This window comes from Morone saxatilis, unplaced genomic scaffold (genome assembly GCF_004916995.1).
Source record: "Morone saxatilis isolate NCDOM2014 unplaced genomic scaffold, NCSU_SB_2.0 Contig7, whole genome shotgun sequence".
Taxonomy (NCBI): Eukaryota; Metazoa; Chordata; class Actinopteri; family Moronidae; genus Morone; species Morone saxatilis.
The window spans coordinates 11,336,344-11,354,153 of NW_023340246.1; the positions used below are offsets into that span (position 1 = coordinate 11,336,344).

General features: G+C 39.9%; 3 protein-coding genes across 4 annotated transcripts in view; 1 reads left to right on the forward strand and 2 right to left on the reverse strand.

The window, feature by feature from the left end:
* acss1 (acyl-CoA synthetase short chain family member 1) overlaps positions 1-1,936 on the forward strand; it is a 27,443-nt gene extending 25,507 nt beyond the window's left edge. The window contains exons 10-14 of the mRNA XM_035678770.1: positions 549-675; positions 825-952; positions 1,357-1,420; positions 1,517-1,638; positions 1,723-1,936. Of these exons, the coding sequence (XP_035534663.1) occupies positions 549-675; positions 825-952; positions 1,357-1,420; positions 1,517-1,638; positions 1,723-1,899 (618 nt within the window). The 3' untranslated portion in view covers positions 1,900-1,936. The remainder of the gene's footprint in view (positions 1-548; positions 676-824; positions 953-1,356; positions 1,421-1,516; positions 1,639-1,722) is intronic.
* On the reverse strand, positions 1,909-9,813 carry abcd4 (ATP-binding cassette, sub-family D (ALD), member 4). Of its 2 annotated transcripts, XM_035678772.1 has the most exons (19): positions 9,453-9,813; positions 9,010-9,128; positions 8,544-8,671; positions 7,532-7,671; positions 7,199-7,315; positions 6,869-6,994; positions 6,419-6,469; positions 6,049-6,143; positions 5,825-5,946; positions 5,188-5,279; positions 4,980-5,069; positions 4,607-4,812; positions 4,060-4,151; positions 3,890-3,926; positions 3,647-3,696; positions 3,496-3,548; positions 3,326-3,402; positions 2,960-3,075; positions 1,909-2,620 (listed from the first exon to the last, which is right to left on the reverse strand). In XM_035678772.1, the coding sequence occupies exons 1-19, from the start codon at positions 9,491-9,493 to the stop codon at positions 2,519-2,521; spliced, it is 1,854 nt and encodes a 617-aa protein (XP_035534665.1). In that variant the 5' UTR covers positions 9,494-9,813; the 3' UTR covers positions 1,909-2,518. The 2 variants fall into 2 exon arrangements, with proteins under 2 accessions (XP_035534665.1, XP_035534666.1); XM_035678773.1 differs by lacking the exon at positions 9,453-9,813 and having other exon boundaries at positions 8,544-8,666.
* A 1,083-nt stretch (positions 9,814-10,896) lies between these two features.
* Positions 10,897-17,810, reverse strand: part of LOC118340637 (sphingosine-1-phosphate phosphatase 1-like) — a gene marked incomplete at its 5' end in the record, with an annotated part of 7,287 nt that continues 373 nt past the window's right edge. Inside the window, 3 exon segments of the mRNA XM_035678728.1 lie at positions 10,897-12,624; positions 13,468-13,557; positions 17,391-17,810. Coding sequence (XP_035534621.1) covers positions 12,073-12,624; positions 13,468-13,557; positions 17,391-17,810 — 1,062 coding nt within the window.

Genomic DNA, 17,810 nt, shown 5'->3' on the forward strand with positions numbered 1-17,810 from the left:
TGTGTGTGTAGCCTGCCATCCCTGCAAATGTTGGATGGCTGGGAACGGCCCGGAGGGAGGGTCAGATTAGGATTATAAACTAGTCACCAGCTGTGTCACTTTTGATACTCGCCCTGCTCCCACCCGTCAGTCTCACTCTGCGCGTGCCAAGCTCCATATTAAAAATCTGTCAAACTACTTTGTGGCTATTGCAGTTGCACAGATTGTGCAGACAGTTGGGAGTGGTGTCTCTGAGCTGATTTCTTGTCCTCCCTCTGAACAAAGACACACACACAAACACCATCACACAGCACTGTAAGATATTCAATATTCACATGGTTTAATATTCAGTTTTTCAGTCTTGTTGTTAGATAAATCACGTTTCATTGACCATGCAATGCTGTAAATATCATGCACCGAATAATACTTAATACATTAATAGACAATCATTTTTGCGCTCTTACCATACCATACTTATTTGCACTTGTGACATTGATTTATGACTCAGTTATTATTTTGTTGTTTGTTTCTTACATTAACATTCATCACTGTTTTAAAATTTCCTTCAGGGAGAAGTGCTGACTTCCAACAACACATCTGGAGCTCTGTGTATAGCTCAGCCGTGGCCTGGTATGGCCCGAACCATTCATAACAACCACCAGAGATTCATTGAGACCTACTGTCAGCCTTATCCTGGTACAAGAACAAACTGTTTTTATGGTGTTTCTATCTTCCTTTGTTGTTGTTTTTTGGGTGAAGACAATAACTTATGGAAACTTATGGCTGTCACCATCTTGTTTCTGTAAGTTCACAGCTTTGAAATCCCTCGTTTGTTGGAACAATAGGTTACTTCTTTACTGGTGATGGCGCCTATCGCTCTAAGGAGGGATACTACCAGATCACCGGGCGCCTTGATGATGTCATTAACGTGAGCGGTCACAGGATTGGGACGGCAGAGATAGAGGATGTGGTGGTACGGTCAATCAATGATAAACAAGTTATTTTAATGTATCGGAGCATTGCTTGCTACATTCATAAACATATAATGGTAACATCCTAATGAAGATTATACTAATTTTGTCTTAAATTAGCAGAAGAAAGAATTCATCTCTGACAGGAAAATGACAATTATGTCCAGTGGACATGTATTAAAATATATCACAATAAAATCATGAATAAAAATATATTCAAAAGTAATATGGAAAAGAGGGTTTAAGTCATTTCTTCCATTAAAAGTGCCCCTAAAGTTCTTTCCCCAAATGAATAATCAAAGCTCAAAGAAACATTAATGATTTTTGCTATTTTTTCCAATGCTCAAGCAGTTAAATATTTCCCCATAAAGTGTAAAGAGGATCCTGATTGTGATTTCTGTAACAGAATCAATGCTCTCAAGTGGCTGAGTCTGCCGTCATCGGATACTCACATAACATCAAAGGAGAAGGTGAGTGTAATTCAGTCAATCTTTTTTAATTTGATGCCAGTGTTAGCTAACAATGTCCATCATAGGAAAGACTGTTTTCTCTCTGTGTGTTGTCAGGTGTGTATGCCTTTGTGGTGCTAAAAAAGGGTACAGACGTTGAAGAGACGGACCTGTCCCGGCAGCTAAACGACATGGTGTCTAAAAAGATTGCCAAGTACGCCTGTCCAGACTGCATCCAGGTAAATTCTGTCTCACTGACTTTAAATCGCAAACAGATATTTCAGACTAACTTGTACTCAGTCACTATTTGACCACTCCCACAGTTCGTCCAGCGGCTGCCAAAGACACGCTCGGGAAAGATAATGCGCCGGGTGCTGCGGAAAGTGGTGGAGCAAGACTTGAACGGATTGGGTGACCTCAGCACTCTGGATGATCCTGCAGCAGTTCAAGAGATCATCGAAGGTCACCGCAAGCTCTCTGGTAAACAACAACAACGATGATGTGTTTTCGGAAAACATGCTCATCTAAAGAGGAAGATGAAAGTGATGCTTGCATGTAACTTTATATTTCACTGAACCACTTAGGTTTTTTGTTATTGTACATATGAACATTTTAATGCAATCAGGTAAACAACATTTTAAAACAATATGTAGAATCACAGATAAACTCCGCTCTTGATAGTACTATAATCCAGATGTAGTGATTGTAAACATCATACAGTAAACAAATGTAATCTCACATAAAGGCAGATTTACAGTCTTAAAGTGTCCCTTTTCTTTACTGATTTGTGGTCATAATAGGTGCATAAGGTAGCCATTCAAACCATTCGTTTGGCAAAGGTTTCAGGTCTAGAACACTTTGTGCGTCCTCCAAACCGCCATCTTGTTTAAAAAAAATTTTGCACTCTGGAGCAACCTGGAGAAAAAATGTATCTTCTTAAAATGTCTATGGACATGAATACGTACAAACTGGTTGTGCACAGTTGGCGACCTTTGCTGGAGGAAGTGGTAAAACAAGCGCCTAGTTAAGAGCACTTGAGTGTCAGTACAGTAACTGAGGAATTCAGGAGTGTTTTCTGTGCTCGTCTCCCACGCCGATGCTTTCCGCATGTCCAGGATTTCAAAGAGAAGACTCTGAAGATGTGTGGCTTCTTTTTTCTCCTTTTAACTTAGTTAACTCCCACCGGCCTCCTCCACACAGTTTCAACTGGACATCGTGGTACTGGGAGAAACAGAAAGATACAGTTAATATCCTTCATAGATTTAGACAGACGTTAGAACAAAGCAAAAGGGGTTAGTGTTAAAACGTAGAGGACTGCCATACTGAAACAGAATAATCATGGACTGACAAAAAAAAAGCACAAGCTCAACTTTATTCCATTCAAAGGAGATTGAGAGAATCGGATATAGGTTTGGGTATATACTGTAGTGAGCACTTGCAGTTTAAAAATTCAGCATTTTAATTTTTTCATGCTGGATCTTTTGGAGCAAAATAACAATAAGGTGACACCAAACCATCCTTCATATTTCGAGCTGTCTCATAAATGCATGTTCAGTCTACCTTCTCCAGGCTGCTACGGTGTCCCAGACTGACCAAAGTCATTCCAAGGTGTTTACAGGTTCGGTACAGCTGTGCTTCTGCCTCCTCTGTCAAAGCACTGGTGGCCTCATCCAACACTGCCAAGACAAAATTATAAAAATGTAAAGAAACCAACAAGTTTAAGAAAGCTCCAGTCTGAATGACCTCTAACAGAAAGGACAGGATGAAAAAATGCAAATGTTTCACATCTGAAATGCTAAATTTAGGTGGTAAATCAAAGACAGTGGGCGAGGCCAGCTCCCCTGAAACTGCCGTGTCAGAAGCGCTCAAAGTCTCGATTCCTCAGATCGGTTCATGAATACATTACACAAATCCAAAGCAACACACCTGCATATTTAGGCTGCAGGTAGAAGAGTCGAGCAAAGCAGAGACGCTGCATTTCACCTGGAGACAGAACATCATACCTGCAGAGAAAAACTAGTTCACACACTGCCTCACATAATACACACATTACTTGTTTCACTTTGTGGGTTTTCTACTTGTATTTTCTCTCTTACCAGTTCCAGTCCACCCTTTCATCCAGCCCACCTGTCCGCTTCAAGAGATTGGACTGGAGCACAGATCGAAGTTTGATTCAGGATCAGAGGATGATCAGATTACCAACACATACAGAGTTTAAAGGAATATAGTTGTAGGTCAGTCACTCACCACTCCCGCTAGTTCTAAGAACTGTATAATTCTGTCATCGTCCACTGACCCTGAAAGAAAGGACACATTATTATTTCAGTCGTTCCTGGAGGAAGCACAAAGATTAATATAAATATAAGAGTTGCATCTGTATACATTGATCTACTATATATGTATGTATGTATGTATCTTTGTAGGTTTCCTTGCTTGAACGACAACTAAATCAATTAACATCTATCAGACAGTCAGAGTGAAATCTGATACCTGATTCAGGGTAAATATCCTTCAATGGGTAGATCACCTGTGGGAGAGAGAGTTCCAGTTAATCCTTATTCAATCTAATCTGTTTCTAATTTAGGTACATTTCAGCACTTTGATAAACTTGACACACTTCAGGCTCAACAGAGAAACAAAATAAAAGAAGAGAGAGAGACCTGTTCACGCAGTGTGCCATCAGTCAGGTAAGGTTTCTGTGGCAGGAAGAGGGTTCCTCTGGGGCCAAAACATGTGGTCATCTGGACAAAACCTAGAGATAAGATGCTGTCATGAAGCTACTGAGCGCAGATATCACAAATCAAGTCTTTTTTGAAGTGCTTAGTATGAATAACAAACAGAAACAGTGATACCCTCTGCACTTCTCCTAGGAAAAGAGGAAAAGAGGAAAAGCAAACTATCTGGATCACACATAGCTCCCTCTCATCCTACCTTGACACAAACACAGATCACACAAAATGTGCCTCTCCTCACTCTGACCACCTCAATGAAAGAACAGCTTTTATTGTGTCTTGCCAATATGTCCACATATCTATGAATATATATTTTCAGACATGCACATTCTTCCTCTATTTCTATTCTTAAACACATATCATTATTTCCAGTCAGGGGTTATTATTACAGCCTAAACTCGTCGGCAGCCATGAAACCTTTTTATTCATCACTTCCTGTCTGAATCAAACTTCCTCAGCCTCGCTGCTCTCTCACCGCTGTGAGCCTCCCAGAGTCGGTTGAGGACCCTCAGTAGTGACGTCTTGCCGGTGCCTGTGTTTCCCACTACCAACAGATTTGTTCCCTGGTTGATTTTTAGACTCAGATCCTCCACCAGCAGCTCGTCTGAGTAAGGAGATTTGTATGAAAGATGATCCAGGATGAAGGCAGTGTCCACAGGGCCCCCGTGGACATTGAAGTCACTGTGTGGAGAAATTTAATAAGAAATAAAGAACATGTGACACGTGTTGTTCTAAGCATTTTAAACTCATGTTTGTCATATTCTTTGCTCTTTGTCTTTTTAAAATGTATTCTAGCTGTGTGCGCAGTCTCTTACTTAAATATAACTACTTTTTTGCAGAAGACAAACCTGTCAAAGTCATAGCTTTCCCCTGATGCTGGGTCATAGTCACACTGCTTGCGTAGAATGTCATCCATCACCTCCCTGAGCTGCCCAATCCTGACCACAACACACACACACACACACAGATTCGTTGATGGAAAGCTGGATGGCATGCACAAGCGCTGCTGTCATCATCTGTCCTCCAGGAAGTGATTTTAAGTATGCAGTGTGATACCTGTGGGTGTATCCAGCCACATCTGACAGAGTGGTTGACAGGTCTATTAGCTGCGTGAAGCCATTTATCAAGTAGATGCAGACAAAGGCGTTCTGAATATGAACAAGGAGAGGGAGAACCAGAGCAGAGAGTAAATAAGAGACATGTTAATTAAAAGAAGAGTATTAGAACAAAGAACAAAAGGCAGTAACATGATGACACACTGGACAACAGCATGAAAAAGAGATGACAAATGTAATACGTAGAAGTGAGATCTCTGTCTAACAACAGGCACTTGAAAGCTTTTGCTGTCACCTAGTGGTTGAATTAGCAACAAGCTCACTTTAAGCCATCTATTGTGTGATGGCAAACCTTTCATACCTTTTAAATAAACTCTGTGAGGTAGAGGTGTGCACATACTGTGGATTCAATCTTAAACATTTGATGATTTTATATTTAAATTTGTAATTTAACTTATTTTTAAATTGTTTAAATGAGTGTACTCTTTTTTTTTCACTATGACATGTATTTTATTTGACACTGACACTTTACTTGTTATTACCTCTGCCGATACATTTCAATGGTTCTTATTTTTCTATGTGAAGAAAGTTCCACAAGTTTTGAGAAGTAGGGAAAGGAATAAAAAAAACATGCCAACCTTACTGATGAGAGCACTGAGCTCCCCAGGAGTGAGATCATCATAGATACCGGTGAAGATGGGAATGGCGATTATGATGTAGCTGAGGAAACCTCCGAGGTAGTCAAAGGTGTTTACCCCAACTGAGAGAGGAGAGGTCAGAAGTTAACATTACAAGTTTAATTAAAGCAATCAATGAAAGATATATAGAAATAATAGAGTGTGGATGTATGTGATGTTCTTACTATAAAGCAATAGCTCTTTGTTTATTAGACTCTTCTGAGTTTGCAACAGAGCCTGCAGTCTTCGGTCGGTCCTCATGTGCTCCACTTTACCAGCTCTTAAATACATACACAGCAACATGCTTTAACTGCATGATCAGTGTGTGTTAATGTGACAGAGTTATTATTAGTATTACTATTATTAGTGTCAAATTTTGTTTAGCACAGAAAAACACACCAAGTACAGTTTCCAGCTGTACAGCTATAGCTGTCTAACCGTTCTGAAAACATATTTGTGTCTCAGTCTCTGCAGGTTTGATTCGTGCATGAGACACCAAAATAAATATTATAATAACATTTATCCTTGTAAATAAATAATGTGTTTGTGCCTTACCTGTAAAAAGCTGCAGACTCTGCGTTGACACGGATCTGCATGTGCTTGAATCTGGAGATAAAAAAAACCAAAAAAAAAACGTTTTTACTTTCAAGCAAAACAATTTCAGATTGAACACAACTTTCATTAAATTGTTCTCCAGTAACACAAAATAGCACTGTTTTAACTTGTGACAGATGACATTATAATTCCTCTTTCATAGCTGACGCATATCCTGTGTCATTTCCTGAGGCAAAAAGCACTGGGCCAAAGTCTACAGAAACTTCCTGTTACCAAGGACTGACTTCCTTGACATGAACACCGAAAGGATTTACAACAAATACAGCTGGCAACATACCCAACCCCTGTTGTAGTTCAGGAAAAAAAAAACAGTCAGTCCTGCTCTGCTTGTCTGTCAGCACACATTCCTACAGACACAGACACTTGGTACACCAAACGTACTAAACTTACCGGAAGTCTCCCTCCAGTTTTTCTTGCTCAAACAGAGTTGAGACAATAGGCCCCATGAGGATTTTATTGGCAATAGTCCCAATCACAAAGTAGCAAAAGATACTAACAGGACCGATCCAGCCGGTGCTGCAAAAACACAATTCAGAGTGAAAATACAGTAAAACAGAAACAAACAACAAAACAAGTGTTGTGTGTCGCTCTCAAGTACAAATGTTGGCAAATATGGCTGTAACAATGTAATAACAGAGCCTGTCTCAGATGCTTTAACCTCTAATTCACAGTAGGTGTTAAACATAGTACACAGGAGTGTGATATACTCCACAAACTCACCTGTAAAAGCAGTGGTAGGTGTAGTAGGCCAGTGTGAACGGTGACACAATCAAACGACTAGCCATGGTGCTCATCTGCTTACACAACCTCTCTGCATCCTGACTGATTCGCTGGTCTCTGGCAGTTAGAAAACAAGAAAGCAGAAATTACATTATTATAACAAATTACATTATCCCACACTCTGATGATGTTTAATATTCTAATAGACACATGATCAACACTAAGCAAACATTTATATTTGTACACTCATACATGGTGATGCATTTAAGTTGCATTTGTGTCTATATCCTTAAAAAAAAAGCACTAGGTAAGAGTACAAAAATGAAAGCTCACGGGTTGTCGATGTCCTCTCGGAGTACATTGAGTGTGTAATAGACTCGGCCCTGGAAGTAGGCCGTATGGAGGCTCTCAGTTAGCGTCTGCCTCCAGTTAACGTACATCTGATTGCAAATGTACTGGTCGAGACTTTTCAACTGGGACAGAGAGAGAGAGGGATAAGTCGTCTATTAGAGAGAAAAAGTAACACAGAGACAATAAACAGCACTTATATGACGAGACAGCAAGAATAAACTATGTGGAATATTTGTTTCTCAGGTTCAAAATCCAAGGATAAAGATCAAGTGTGTGTCTGCAGTAAAATGAACATGTCAGGCCGTCCTGGCCTTGTTAACTCGCTACCGTCTACGATAACAGCCATCCGAGATCAAACATGACGTCACACAATAAATATAGTGAATATGTAACTGATTTAGTTTGAGTACACACATCTAAATATTCCTCTACAATGGACACTATTGGGATTTAATTATGATAACTGTAATGTTGTAGTAAGTAAGTTTTTGTTGGTCTGCATAATATTAAACAAGTCAACTTTCTCAATGTGGTGTAGTTGTTGCTGCTCATAAGATACAGTATACACACACACACACACACACACACACACAGAAAAAAGTAACCATACACCTACAGTTAACTGGCATCATAAAGAATTATTTATTATTTGATTGATAATAAATACAAAACACTCATCTGTGTGATGATACATTAACTAACTCGAGCTATATTCTGTCCACTGTTTGACATGATAGCTACGTAAAAAGCTTGAGTGCAGAATCTAAAAGTATTGATACTTTTATCAATAGTCTACAGACCAATCAGAAGCTGGGCCCAAAGGAAAAGGATAAGAGAGAGCTGACTTTGCACATGCATGATTAGTAAAAACTCTTAAAAAAAGAGAACAGGAGGATATTTACGACCTCCTGAGGGTCGAACTCTTTAACTATTCTTTGGCTGCTGTTGTCAGTAGGTCAACTCCTGCCGTCCCCCCACAGCTCCTTCAACTTACCGAGGAGTTGAGCAAGATCAGCACCATAGCTGTGCCCACCAAACTCCTGAAGCCGGAGTAATCTTTGTCTGCCAGCACATTGTAGAAGTGGCTGGGGAGGACACCCACTTGGTAAATGATCAGCTGCTCTAATAGCAAAGAAAAAAAAAAAAGATGTGTTAACGCATTGTCGGGAGGCAGTTCAAACAGAAACAACATAGGCAAATGAGGCAACACTTTGAGCTAAAGGTCAAGGGAAAGAAGAACACACAGTATGCAGTCTAGTGTTATCTGAAATATAGTTTTACAATGCCACAAAAGGCTCTGTCCATCAAGCATGACTGTGTCCCATGATGAGGCTTCGAGAGAGACAAACAACCTTACTTTTCATTTCCAGTAATTTGACAGCTAGATGATCTGACTGACACAATCATGACCAACACACACGTCCTCTTGCGCAAGCAGCTTTTGTGACACCAGCATTTACCTGTCAGAGTGACAGCAAGCAGCGTCCCGAACATCAGGACACTTTGACTGGTCCATGATGGGAACAGGACCTTCTGGATGCTGCAGAACCGCTGAACAAACTTCCAGTCTAACTTTGGTCTGGAGTCAGCAAGAGAGATGTAACATTGTATTAGAAAAAGCAAACATGCATGAAATGTTATGAGGTTGTTATGATGAAATTACTTTGCATCAGACATCTCTCCTTATAAAGCAATACTAACTGTTTAACCAGCCAATACAGTGCTGCACTATATGCTTATCATTATTTTAGTCTTTACAGTCACTTGAGAAAGGTTGTGTACTTGTCTCTAATCACTGAACTTAGTTAAACTGGCTGAGCAATAAGAGAAAACCTCATTGTTATGGAGACTAACAATTAATACATCTCCACCAGTTTCCTTGAAAGTGGAGCTTCTCTCTTACCTTTTTGTCCCTCTGCCATTTGGCTTTTCCAAACGAGGCATCAGCACTGGCGGCAGCAGCGAGGGGGGGCTGATATTATTAAGTTATTATAAAGTTCACATACGTTGTTTGAACTTTCTGTGACCAGCAGGTCGAGCTAACGTTAGACTCGCCGCCGTCTCCGCCGGCAACAACGATTAGAGAGCGGAACAACGAACAAATGTCAACTATTATAAATGTCAATTATTCTAAATAAACAACTTCCCTCTTAATTACTTTCGCTGCTACGTTAATAAGCTTGTATGTTGTCTGAGTTTAGCATCCTACGGCCGACCACTGCCTTGTTAATCCAACAATGTGAGCGCTTAAGGTGAATGTTTTGGTCGGTAAAAGTAAAAGTCCGGACGTCCGGTTTAATGTTCTCCCATTTTTCAAAATAAAAGGTTCACATCAGGATAAGCTTTTTACAAACAAACAAAAAAGCTTGCATGTGCAGCATTATTATTAAAAAACTGCTTTTTGCTCAGTGTTCTTTGCACTATTACTGTTATATAGTAGATTTATGCAGAAAAGCTAAACAAATATACTATCACTCTTAAACCCAGGAATTTATATTATAGGCTATATACAGCACACATATGAAGGGATTATAATATATAATAAAACTCCCTTTAGTTTGGTTCTGTGTGCTGTAGCTACTTTTTCTAAAGTAATAGGAGCCACACCTGGACAACCAAAGTGTTTAAAACCAAAAAGAAGTGGGTATGGGCCTATATAACCTCTGTGAATTGTTTAGAGATTTAAATGTCAAAAAACAGCCATCACCCAAAGTGCAGTTTATGAGAAGAGCACAGAGAAGACTGGAGATGAGGCTGGGTGCACACGTGCATTACAATGAGATAAAGACCTAAAACCTTATCTAAGTTGTTCAAAGGTTAAACACGATCGCAATGCGCTATTTGGGTACAGGGAGTAAAACACATGACCCAGTTATCAAAGAAGGAATGGAGATCCAGATTCACAGTACTCAAATACTGAACACACTCCGGTCTAAAACCCCATATGCACTGACTGACTGTCCCTCTTATGTCATTTCCTTGAAATAAAGATACACTTGGACCAATTCTGAAAATAAAATGCATTTTCTGTTTTGTTTGTTGGAATATTTTATTCTCCTTGTTTCCATATTATTTCCAAAGGATATATGACAGAAAAAAGATGAGTTGGTGAGATGGATGGTGATAATAGACCTATAAATATTCCATTAGTAGAAATGATGATTAATAGTTTGACATGGATATTGGAGTAAACCATCATAGGAGCATTACAACAGCAAATAACAAACAATTAAAACATTTAAAACAAGTGCTAAATCAGTAAGTCAGTGTTTTATACTGTAGATTAAAAATGGGCAGCAGAAATATCTCCCGAAAGTTTCTCAGAAATCAAGCATGAATGATATAGATTGAGATTTTAACCATTTATTTGTTGGATCAACAATTCAGCCCAAGTTAGTAAAGATGGCAAAATACGTTATCAAAAATATCTGTTATTTGAATGTTATGCTTTAAAATGATTAATCAGAGAATAATTCACTTACATTTGGATCAAAATTATAAACGCTTTGGAAAATAAAACACATAAATGTACAAAAAGGAGGTGACGAGGTGCCGACTATGGTAACATAGAAGAACTGTAATGACACGACAGACCTGCTCAGACAGGGAAAAGCATGAGCCTTCCAGATTTAAATAAAAATCACGTAACTATCCCAACACCTGTGAGCTAATGCTTCCAGGCTGATTTGATTTAAAACACGGCAACAAATGAGAAGTGAAGTGATTTCACACGTTGCTGATTCATGGTTTGGTTTATTTTTAAGAGCATGGAATTCAGTTCAATAACATATGGTCATATATGTTGATCAAAGGATGGAAATGTACAATAGATTTCTTATTAGTGAATGCAAGCATTATTACAGTACATCTGAGATTCTGTATTTGCAAAATTCTAGTAAACACTTATGTGTCGACCACAGGTGCATCTTTAAAGGATAAGGCCGGTGATCTTCTATATTGCTGTTATTGTCAACAAATCCCACAAAAAGACCAAAACCAACACATTAACCTGTCTCTAATACTTTACAACTTCCTCCAGTCTGGTCACTGGTTCCCAGTGAGGACGTAAATCTTTAAAAATGGTTCACAAATATATTATTTTTTTCCTTAAATCAGCAGGACACTGTATTTTTTAGCCACTGATACTCAAACAGTATTAAATAATACTGTATTTGTTGCAGACTATTTTCAGCCACAGATTGATACATATTCGATGTAACTCAAAATAACAGTAATACAGCACTCATGCTCATCATAATGAAGAAACATGTCACCCAGTGCAACAGTGTGGCTCACTGATTTGTTTTTAATAGTTTTTGGACAACAATGGAGCTTTCAGGCATAGAGGAATATTGACAATAAAAACAATGAATATCACCACATTTGTCCTTCAAATTAGTTTCTGCTGTGCAGAAACAACAGTTTTTATTTTGTGTCAAAACAAGCAGCATGTTTCCAAGTGTAGCCTGCAGTCACCATGGTGGTGAACATGTCAGCAGTAAATGACAGTTTGCACACAACACTCAGGCAAGGTTTAAGATCCTAAAGAAGAGAGGCACCACACAGACACAACTAAAGCCAACAACACTGTAGACAATGTAACGGTACGGCAACTCTACTTTCATGTGCTGCCTCGCCTGTCTTACATCATCTGAAGGCAGCCCGAACAGTCGACATAAGAACGGAATAGTCACTGCTTTCATAACCATTCTCGTGACGAGGAGGACAGCGACTCCGACCAGGAAGCGCAGCAGGGAGAGAACCACCAAGCTAGTGCTGATTGTTGGTAAAGTTAGAGGAAGTGAAGACAGAGGTGGATCCAGCAGCAGCCCCAGCTGATAGTTCACATGGGTAGCCAAAGCAGCTCCTGCCCCGGTGCCCAGAGCCTGAGCAGTGTCACCCCGAGAGGTGCTCCAGGAATCCAGAGAGAAAGCCACAAGTCCGAAGCTCACATGTGACACAATGATCACAAGTGGAGCGTAGTGGTCCATCATGTAGAAGGTGTCGATCTTGCCCAGAATTGGCTGGAAGAAGGCTAGAATAAGAAGGCTGTAGAGGAAGCCAGTGATTACCTCCTGCAACACAGGGACAGCAATTATTGTAAACCAGGAGTGCATGCCATGATTTTAATAGTGTTAGTGTTGTTTAATAGTCTAGACATTACAAGTTCAAATCAAAATATAGTTTTAAAGCACAGAAACATGCTGCAAACAAAGTCCAAGCCCTTTAAGCATCAGTTGCTACATCATTAAATAATGCTGCTTCCTCTCCTGTAGGTGGCACTACTCTCTGCAACACTTGTAACCAGCTTTCCTTGAAGTCATAAAACCTCTAGTAAAAATCACGTGAGTCTCTTTCTGGTAAACAGGTGTTACTGTTGGGAGGATGCAGAAAATAAACAATATCTACTAACATCAGTTGCCTGGCCACCGAGTCTAATCTAACCTTATCTACTGGCTTTGATTTGTTTATTGGCTCTACTTACAGATAGATCTCCGATAATCATACATTGTAAGCTCCTGTGTATGTTATAAAGATGAAAGGTGTATGTAATACATATTAATGTGATATATTTATGTTAAAATGTGTAAAAAAGAAAATGCACAGATGATTTCAAGTGCTAAGACCGGCTGAAGGTGTCCTCCATTATACACCAAAGACTAAAATGCAGCATTAGGTATATTGGAGTCATGTCAGCATTTACAGCCATCCAAGGTACACATGATGTTACCTGTCACCAGACATAAGAAAGAAAGAAAAAGGCAGCGGTGGTTTGTTGGAGAAAACCTTTTTTTACCCAAGCTGAGGTAGACCTCATTGAGTTACAATTCTGAGCTGGGACTATAGGAGTCAGTGGAGGTAAATCACTTTATATTCCTACGTTTCATATTTCATTTCATTTATTTAAATAACCTTACCAGAACAGAATGCATCCCCATATAGACTCTGCTTACACAGACCAGGACACTCCAGCTGAGAGCCACACTAAAGCCAAAGAGGAAGGGGTACTAGAAGAGAGAGAGAGAGAGAATAAAGACATGGTATTAAAAAAAAAAAACATTGATATTAGAAAGGTGGCTGAAGATGAGCCTTCATAAAACACATCACAGTTTTTTTAAACAAAGAGTTTCTTCAGTGGGTTCATGGACCCATTTTGCAGGACTACATTTTCTGAACATTTAACGTTGACTAAGAATATACATAAGGATTTGGGGAACAAGGAGCAACAGTCCCACTGTCCCTAGCAGTGCATTAATGTTAATATGCTTTCCATAAATACTCCAGTACAGTTCACTGTCAGAAGAAATACTAGGTTCCAAAAACCACAGCGTACAGTTAGAAAACATTGAGCTGAAATCTTTTCAAGGATTCATGTAAGCATCACAGTGTGAAAACAAGAGTTTAGTTGTTAGCAGCTCTGTGAGGTTGTAGAGCGGAGCTAAATGCTAAGGTCAGCATGCTAACATATTTACAATGACAATGCTAACATGCTGATGTCTGAAGGCGTAATGTTCACCATGTTCACCATCTTAGTTTAGTGTATTCACATGCTAACATTTGATAATAAGCACAAAACACAAAGAGCAGTTGAGGCTGCAACTGTCCAGATATTTCACAAAACCACAAATGTCAACCTGAAGGTGGCGCTACATGTAAAAATCAGGGGACCACCAAAGTGATTAGGATTCATCGCCTGGGCAACATGAATGTCTGACAATCCATCCAATAATTGTTGGGATATTTGACTCTTATCAGGGAGGTTGACCAACCCTGAAATCACACCACTAGCACACCTACAGGTCTATTGACACCGTTTATCTTCTAACACTTTGAATCTGCCTCCTGCCTTGGAAACTTTTTATGGTCTGCATCTTATCTTGTGTAAACTTTAGTTACCTCTTCTCTGAAACGTTTAAGGTCCTCAACCTTCAAAAATCAGTGAACTTGATGACGCCAAGCAAGTTGGAGCAGTCAGACGACTGCGTTCAGTTCAAAAAGCATTGAGGTTCTCAGCCCCTCCTCCCCAGTGGTGACCCCTGAGCACTGCAGGGCTCCATGCTCACTTTAACTACAGGTCTTAGTTTAAAATGTTTTTGGCACATTAATATTAGAAATAAAATGAATGCAGGTCTTTTTTTAACATTAAACAGTACACATGATGATGATGGTCATTCAGAGATTACTAAATCATTTCTAAATACAGGATACATGGGACTGAACAAAGGAGAGGAGTGCATTGTGTGTCACTAATGCATCACTTTTAAAAAGAGCATAGAGGCTGCAAATACTTGTGTGGCAATTATGGTTTGATAGCATTTCATCCAATCTGAGTCCAGTATCAAATCTACTTACAAAATCTGGTTTCAGAACTGAACTGTCTCATCAAATGTCCGTCCTTTCAAATCACGTAGTAAATCCATTTAGGCTTAGCGTTTAACTTTTGAAGAAACTTCAGTTATAAATAACTACAGCTCAAAAGACTCAGAGGTCAGAAACTATCAGAATAAGATTTTTCTCTCCGTCTATTTACCAACACCCCATATCCTCTCTTTCTGTTTCTTCCTCTCCCTGTAACTTCCCTTTTCTGTCTCTGCCTCGAGCCAACATTCTTCTTTGCCAAATGCACAAACAAGTTTACTTTTCAACTGTACTGTTTCCTACTCAGCACATATTGTGGTCACATATGTGTTGTCATAACAGTTCATGTTCTGTATTTTTGTGGAATAATCAGCAGATTTTTCTTCAGACTTATAACAAATATTTAGAAAATACTAATATATATATGTACTATGATTTTATATTTATTCATAATAGTACTACTACCCTACTCATTAAATATATACAGGTTAAAAAAAATATATTACTACTACATAAGTCAGTAATAGTAATATATGATTACACCTGAACTTCTAACTCAGCTGAACTGTCTTCCAATGTAGACCAATTACTACGATCTCCAAAGTGCTACAAAACACAAAACATTTAGACTGTGCCTTCCTTGTCATTGTATTGTGGTCAGTGTGTGATGCACTGTTTCTCTCTTGACACAACCATTGCTGGTGGAGAATCATAACGGTATACCATAGCCTATCAGTGATGAACAGGTTTCATTGCTTTGAGTCTCTGATACCCGACTCATTACTATCCACCCTCACGTCTTTTTTTCTCTCTCTCACTCTTTTCTCTCTCCTCACTCCCGAGCAGTGAAGTAACCCTCCTTTTTTTAAACCACAACAGACACTCAGTGGTCCATTTGCACTAGTGTTCATTGATATTCTAGACCAAAATGTTTAAAGAAACCTAATTCGATACTTTCTCTTTCTCTAAATCCAATTCACTAGTCCCTTATCACTCTCTGACAATCTAAAGCAGCTGCTCTCAGTCTATTTAAGAAAAACAAGACTACCTTTCACTCCTCACCTGCACTCACCTGACACACCCGGTCCTGACAGTCTCTGTAAACAGAGGAACGTTTGTTGTCTTCATACTAGAGCTGGGTAACAAGGATTAATAGTGATTTAAAGGCAGTCTGTGCCTTTTCTTTCTTTTGGCCAGACCCACTGACCCTCCCTCAGGGAGAAAAATGTCATGTGGGATTTTAATTTCTTAGTAGGTCAGGTGCCCTGTGTGTGTTTCTTACAACTCTGGTCTTTTTCATTTTAAATTTTACCTGAACAAACACTACGTACTGAACGATGTTGGACGGGGAAAGATGTTGTCTTTGGGGCCCTTCAATGTCTGAGACTTTGATGCTTCTGGTCATCTTCTCTGTGGGTTATCAAAACATGTTCATATCCTGTGGATCGAGGTCGGACCGCTGAATTCTAACGTTACATGAAGAAGGAGAATGACACTGGTGATATTTGTTGATCTAGATCCACCAGGTTGCATCGAGTAATCTGTACACATTTCCAGTTCCAAACTGTACTGCTCAGCGCTGGATTAACACAGTGGGGGGCCGGGGGGCTAAAAATAATCTGCAGGCACTATTGAACCAAATGTTCCTCCCTCTCTTTGTCGGCTCTTTGTGTGTGCGTATCCTGTTGTGTTCAAGTGGCTGTAAGGTCAGCGGGGATACTTTCCTGGTGTGTGTTTGAGTAATTTAACCCTAACCCTTAAAGGCATGAAAGAGTGGATATAAAGGGCAATAATGGAGGATACACCTTGAGGCCCTTTCAGTTCAGAGTTTCAGAAGATAAAACATAATGAATGAAAACACTTCAAGCTTAAGGGGAAAGTGCTACTTCACACATTTCACATATTTGACTTTTGAGTGTGATTATTGTTTAAACAAAACACATTTGATAGGACAGAAGACGAATGAGGGTGAGTGGCTTACAAGCTGGACAATTTCCTGAAGGAAATCCTGTTCTTTATATATCGTGCTTTAGGATCACCGAGCAAAGAAGGGCTGCAATCTAAGATTATTTTCATGATCGATTTCTCTGTGAAACACGTTCCTGATGAATTGTTTGGGCCATAAAATGTCAGAAAATAGTGACAAATGTCCACCACAGTTTCACAAATACCCCAAGTTTAAACATAATCAAATTGTGCTGTTTTTGTGGAAAGCAGAAGTCCAGAAACCCAAATCTAAGTTTCATATCGGCATAAAAAACAGGAAGTGGTGCATTTTGGAAATTTTTTTTGTGCCCAAAAAGTTAAACAAGTTACTTATTAACAACAACCAACTAATGAATTCATCACAAACTAATAACAGTGAACCTGCAGCCTTTGTGGCCCCTGAAGGACTGGGTCGAATCCAACCCTGGCAGGTCTACATCTGCCCTGCAACACTTCATCTTCCACCTGTATGGGACCCTTTAAAGAGGGGGCTCACCTGCCACCGCCCGTAGGTCAGCATGAACACACAGAAGGGTATGGCGGTCCCGGTCATGGCGTGTGTGGACGGCATGCTGTACTCGGAGTTGTAGAAGACCTCCACCTTCACCACGGGAGGGGACGCCGGCCGGGACCAGCGGACCATGTCCTTGGTGGACTGTCCCACGAACAGGTTCCAGGCCCAGACGACGATGAGTCTCCGGCTGACCAGGGCGTCGATGTTCCAGAAGAGAAAGGGGAAGAAGATGATGAAGAACATCTCGTTGCCCAGCTCAGTCCCAAACGTGAACAGGTAGAAGAGAAACTTGTTGTGGATCAGGAACTCTTGACCCACGTCTCCGGTCAGGGAGTTTCTCCGGAGGGGTTTCGCCCTGACGGTGTCTGACTCAGCACCGTCCGGCCCGTCGGTACCGTCGGC